This window comes from Cynoglossus semilaevis, chromosome 2, assembly GCF_000523025.1.
Source record: "Cynoglossus semilaevis isolate Cse_v1.0 chromosome 2, Cse_v1.0, whole genome shotgun sequence".
Classification (NCBI taxonomy): Eukaryota; Metazoa; Chordata; class Actinopteri; order Pleuronectiformes; family Cynoglossidae; genus Cynoglossus; species Cynoglossus semilaevis.
Window position 1 is genome coordinate 2,226,548 of NC_024308.1, and position 6,245 is coordinate 2,232,792.

General features: G+C 41.9%; 1 protein-coding gene across 1 annotated transcript in view; it reads right to left on the reverse strand.

Moving 5' to 3' along the window:
* Positions 1-6,245, reverse strand: part of opa1 (OPA1 mitochondrial dynamin like GTPase) — a 26,517-nt gene that overhangs the window by 8,130 nt on the left and 12,142 nt on the right. The window contains exons 20-27 of the mRNA XM_025053448.1: positions 5,352-5,517; positions 4,981-5,133; positions 4,759-4,867; positions 4,538-4,617; positions 4,306-4,446; positions 4,066-4,182; positions 3,769-3,862; positions 3,523-3,633 (exon numbers count right to left, since the gene is read on the reverse strand). Coding sequence (XP_024909216.1) covers positions 3,523-3,633; positions 3,769-3,862; positions 4,066-4,182; positions 4,306-4,446; positions 4,538-4,617; positions 4,759-4,867; positions 4,981-5,133; positions 5,352-5,517 — 971 coding nt within the window. The remainder of the gene's footprint in view (positions 1-3,522; positions 3,634-3,768; positions 3,863-4,065; positions 4,183-4,305; positions 4,447-4,537; positions 4,618-4,758; positions 4,868-4,980; positions 5,134-5,351; positions 5,518-6,245) is intronic.

Consider the following 6,245-nt stretch of genomic DNA (forward strand, 5'->3'; position numbering starts at 1 on the left):
TATATATATATATATATATATATATATATATTACTGCACAAACATTGTCCTATTACTTTGGTTTTGCATTTACAAGTTCTCTTTTAAAATTTTACAACTTTTACTTTTTACTTCTGTTGCTACAATAGAACGATTCCCCTAGTCTGAGATCAACAAGTAAAATAATCTAATCTCAGTGTTGAAGTACATGCATAACTAGAAACTACAGTATATGCTCTGGCTGTGCCTTCAATGTGAGCGTGTCGCACCAATGAGTGACAGTCGTAATCACCGGCACGATCTCCAGCCCCAGCATTGTGAGTGTAGATCAGGGATCACAATACAGGTGTATTTAAAGACCAATTAAAACAGATACTGCGTCAAAAACCGGATGTGGGTGAAAGGCTTTCACCTCGGCACACCTCGGCTTTACACGAAAACAAATAAGAACGGACGTAAAGTAGGTTTAGGAACAAAAACCCTGTCTGTGAAGCCACACAAAGGGGCAGAGCTAAAGGAGCAAACCTAGAGCCGTCACTGCTTTTATCCTTCCTGCACACAAGCACATGTGCACACAACACCTTGAGACGATACGTCATTCCTTACAGCGGAGGAACACAGAGCAGCACTTCTCACTGAGTCCCAGCTAATCACTCTGGAGGAAGCTGCTGGGAGGAGGAGGAGGAAGAGGAGGAGGAGGTGAGAGTGAAGATGAAAGGAAGCAAAGTGAGCGTAAGGCTGAGAGGGCATTCCGACGAGCAAGCCCAGACAACCACAGCTTTATTGTGGATTCTGCTGCTGCACAAGATAAAGGAAAAGGAGAAAGTGACGGCATGTGCAAACACGCAAACACTTCACACATTATCACCGTTCTCGAGGAGCACATTCATTCGACACCTTTAATTCCTCTACCCTCACACAACCTCGAAACATAAGCCGAGGCCCCGTACAGTTTTGCACACTGTTGCATTTATCAATGGGAACAAGGCCGCAGATAATATGAACGACGCTGTTCACTTGATACGACGTCTAAAAAAAAAAGACATCACTTGTAACATTTTGTAACAATTTTTGGTGATTCCAATACTGTCCTGCAGTTCTAAAGTTTTGTAAATTCAGTCACTTAAATTAGAACAGAAATCCTATTCACAATCATAAAACTCATACATAATGCAGCCTAAAATATGCACCACATACTGTTTAATATACAGTGGTGCATGCTGGGTTTCACACATAACCTCTTTCACTAAGACTTTGTACAGAAAGTTTAATATAAGTTTCCAGGCTGATGTAATGATATGTCAATAACAGACTCTGTGTGTGAGCGTGTGTGTGTGCAGTCCTTAAAAAGTGCACAAAGACAGAGCTGCCACACAGATGAAGGCGACAGCTAGAACAGCATTTCTAGATACGCTCACATGACAAACTCCAGGTAGAGGATGGAGAAGCGCAGGTGTAAATCACTGTGACACAGATATTGGAACGCCCATCTTCAAACGGCACAAAACCAAATTACCACAGAGAATACACAACACCATCAATGTATAATATGTGGGTTGTAATTCTGGCGACAAAGTTGAACAAGTCATGCATCATTCCCTTTTCTTTCCACTAGAGCAGACACACACAAATAACAAAATGTGTGTGAGTGAGGGGCCAGTGAAGCAGCCAGGCGACGTCCCAGCGGTCTCTTAAGAGGCCTGTGCAGGCACATTAGGTTTGGGCTCGGCTCCAGAGCGGCACTGTGCCATACAGCTGGTCTACTACATGCTGACAAACACACACACACACATCCCAACAATGTATCCTGTACCACTCATAACTGCTTCTTTCACACTCCTTTCTCGTGACGCACACACCTGACCTGAATCTGTAACCTGAGCAACGCTGAGCCACTCTGTTAGTCAGGACAATAAAAACTGCCCCACAGAGCAGATTTCATCCTTTGTTCTGTGGGTTGAATCTTTTTTTTTTCTTCTTTTCCAACTAAACCCAGTGTCTGCATCTGTTTCTTGGTCAAATTTGCCATTTTGTTTTACAGAGAAAGGGGGCAAAAAAAAAAAAAAAGAGAAAGTCAGTGAAACTGACAGAGATCCAGATTGATGGAGAGATGTTAAAGAAAGATACCTGGAGAGATCACGTAGACAATGGTGTTGGCTGCCTGGCTGACCTGTGGGGGTCAGGTGATATTTGGGGCCTGGAGCCATGTGCCCTGATGTCTTTAAGAGGGATGGAAGACAGGCGCGAGAGGGCGGAGCCTCGGACAGACAGGCGCAAACCTAACATCCAATACCTTTGCACTTACACACAGAACAATGTGCACCATCTGTTGGAGTTACCTGTAGTTTTCAAGAATGTTAAGCACAGGCACCAGGAGAGTGTCTTCACAGCCATTCTCTTTGGTTAGACGTTAGCTTCAGAAAGCCTGCACACTTTGTGGAGAGAGGAATGTCTTAAAGTGTGTTCAGCCATGCAGCTCAGCCCAGACTGATGGACACGCAAACCCAGGCCCACACACACAGCCTACACACAGGGAGCTGTGCAAACTCTCAGACATCTAATGAACCAGATCCTCAGTCACCAGGAACCTCCAACCACACAGATCCACAGAGCAACAAAATGTTAACACACTCTGATGGTAAATAAAGATGTGCTTTTAACTTCTGTACTGTAGCATTTACACATTACTAAGAGAAGATTTGTTGTGGGAAGTCAGAACTTCATGCCGGCGTGGACAACTTTGGATTATGGGATTTAAAATACCAGATGTGATTGGTTTGAGTTGTGTAATATTTTTTTTCTCGTCTTTTATCTGAACCAAAAGATAATAAACATATAAAAAGTTACAAATGATAAAACGTAACAACCTCGACCAACACAAAAACACACACCAACTGTGTCTTATTCACCTCACGGCTGTTTATCAGCCAGTGGAGAAAAAAAAACAAAACAAAACAATAGGGATTGTATGCATGTTTTGAGACTTTAAACTTTCACAGATTTCACTCACGTTTGAACAACACCCATCAATTAACATTGTGTTTGTTCAAGAATATCCAGCAGCAGGAAGCAGACAGAAGGATTAGGCTCTTGAGGATCTTGAGGATATACTTTTATAATCTATAGGATCAGAACCAGCATGCTTCAAGAACGGTCGTGTTGGGACTGGTGGAGTAGTTTCTAACTACAGCAACATCCACTGTAATTGGTCGCTAACTGCTTACAAATGCCTTCATGATGTGACAAGATATGGCTCATGTAAATAAACAACCAATAATCTAATAAAAAAATAAAAACAGTAGATGTTTTTTTTTCTTTAAACTTTCTCTTCAGCCAGAAACATTACAGGACAACTACAGCGGCTTTGCGTTGGTCAATTTCTGAGGCACTGCTGCCACCTACCGACAGCTTTTAACATGCAATATTCTGAATTAACAAACAAAAGCTATAGTTAAACTGGGGGATGAATTTAAACACCGAAAACTGAACATACCAGAGTTTTACTGTTTGGTTTGCAAGTGTGTGTGTGTGTGTGTGTCTTACTGAGATCTTCAGCCAGCTGGACCCTGCGTCCTGTAATGAGCTGGGTCTTCTTCTCCATGTCTTCCCCAAAGTCCTCCAGCACCTCCTTGACATTTTTCTCTAACCGGCGCACTGACAGGACAAACATAAAAATGAAGATCAATATCCTTCACAGCAACAACAACAACATATATATATTTTGCCTGCTATAATAAAGCACAACTGTAATGGTTTGATAAACGTTTGAGAAATATTACGTCTCGTCACCTTCAGTGTTGGTCAGCTGCTGCCGTAGAGTGTTGGCTGTTATCACCAGCATCCTCTGGATCCTCCAGAACAGTACCACGTCATTGCACTCCAACTGAATGTGTACAAACATTTTGTAGGAATGATTCACAATGATCAGATGTTTGGCTTGTGGCTTTTATCAAAGTCGTGACAAAGCCTAAGTAGCTCTAATTGCTAATTGCCCAGTATCGATTTGTTTTAATATTTCAAACCAATGAGAAAATTATTTGTATGAACTAAACCCCATAATCCATCAGTTTTGTCCTCTCTCATTACCTCAGAGTCGACAAAGTGTCTCTGGTAGTAGTAAAATCCTCTCTTGCACAGACTACAGTGGGCAAGTGCCTTCTGCAGGAAGTGTCTGCGATACAACTGATGCCACGTATCTTTGATCTGTGTCACAGAAGGAACCAAAAAGAAATATCACAGCTCTGGAATTAGTGGTGGGGAAAAAAAGATATATATTATTTATTAAATTATAAATGCTACACGACCACAACTGTTAGACTCTCTCACCAGTACAGGATCGACCTCCACCCCGCGTCCTTCGAGGTTCTTTCTCACTGTAGTGACCTCATCGTTGGCCAAATATGCCGTGTGCTCATCGTGCAGCTTCAGCAGGCGCTCCAGCTCATTTTTGGTTTCGTTACGAATGTGCTACAAAAGATCAGAGATAAGAAATCAGCACAGTTTCTGTAAAATTCAGATGTTTTTTTATGATGGGCAGGAGTCCTCCTCAAACTCTAACCTGATCTGGTGAGCGATTCTTCCAGTTCATCCACCTCTCTTTCCAGTCCGGCCCCACCATGTCTCTGATCACAGAGTCAGCTACAAGAAATGAGAAAAAATAAAAAATTTAAAAAAAAGTTCCTTACAGGAATATTAGTAGAATACTACTATAATATTAGTAGCTAGATGGTGAAGACATAACAGGTAAAAAAATCAAACTAAATTCATTAAGCGTCGTACTGTCTTTGAGGCGTGACTGCAGAGTTTCATCCATGAACTGAATCGCTGCATCCCACTGAGGCTTGTCAGTGATGGAACGGTCTTCAAGTGCGTTGTGCTGGATGACTCTCTGTCACACACACACACACACACATTTTAGTATAATGACCAATGTAATGTGACACGTTAAATGTAACAGTGTATTAATTCTGAGTTTTTCACGATGACTTTCTGTTTTTTTACCAGGCTGTCCATGGCCCTCTCATTCCACTTGTGTCTTTTAATGCTCTCGTCTTTCACCGCTTCCTTCAGCTTGTCAAAAATGTCGTCCTGGTCTTTGCCTTTGTATTCAGCCATGAAGCGAGCAAACTCCTCCTGCAATGTCTCCCAGGCAATCTGGTGGAGAGGCGAGTGGGACAGAGTGACAACAGAAGGACATTGTCTTATTGAAAACACCTTTGACAAAACAACTTTACAATTTCAATGTTAGGAACAGCAGCAGGTTAACAACATAAAGAAGTGGATTTGATTTGAGAATAAAACTTGATTTGAGAAAAAAATAAATAAAATTTTTAATAATGACCAGTTGTGACAAGTTAAACAAGGTGTTTTACCTCCAGTGCTTTGTGTGGGAGCTGCTTATCAGTCCACTGCTTGAGTTTGATATCCACAGTGGTGTTAAAGGTACCCGAGTCCATTGTCTGGGCAGCAGGCAGGTAGATGTTCTCAATTACATGGGTGGAAACCCGTTCCCACAGTTTCTTCTGGAGGATAGCTTCCCTTCAGGATGAAAAAAAAAAGCAATTACCAAAAAAACAAAACTTGATAAGTGCCATTTTGTTATTGTTTTTCTTTGTATGTTCTATCAAAGCGATATAACACAGACACATGTTAACATCTTTTTTTTTTTTTTAAGGTTTGTGCTGTATTTTTTGTTACAGTTGTAAAATTGATCCAAAAAGCAAAAGTAAACTGAAGGAAAAATTTGGCTTTAGGTTTCAAGCCGAGTTCCCCTAAGTGACCCTGTGGGACTTGAAAACAATGAGTGAGGAGGGATCATCCTTTACTGAGCTACTTTCACTTGTAGTAGTTGGTCCGACTACTCTGGGCTGTGGACTCTGATACAGTCTGTGTTGTCTATGACCCTGTTAGGCACTAAAAGGATCCACACTCTCACTCAGTCTCTGAACGGCAGCGTGACAATGGAACAAAACAGTCCCCGAGTTCCCATGAGACCAGGGCAGTGCTGCTCCGCTCTCATTTATCATAAACGTCCACTCATATTTCATTTAGCTCTTCTTTTGTTCTGGTTCATTGTCAATAGACGTTCCCTCCAATAGAGCTGGCTGGAGGCTGGCTAACAGGGCCACCCCTGTTCCAGAGCGTGGGTAATTCATCAGTGTATTGATCTGAAACAACTGATGGGACGAACACAGGGGACGGCCACACCAGCGTGCATACATCCGATTTTATCAAGGTTTTTTTTTTTTTTTTTTACCCCCTTTCAG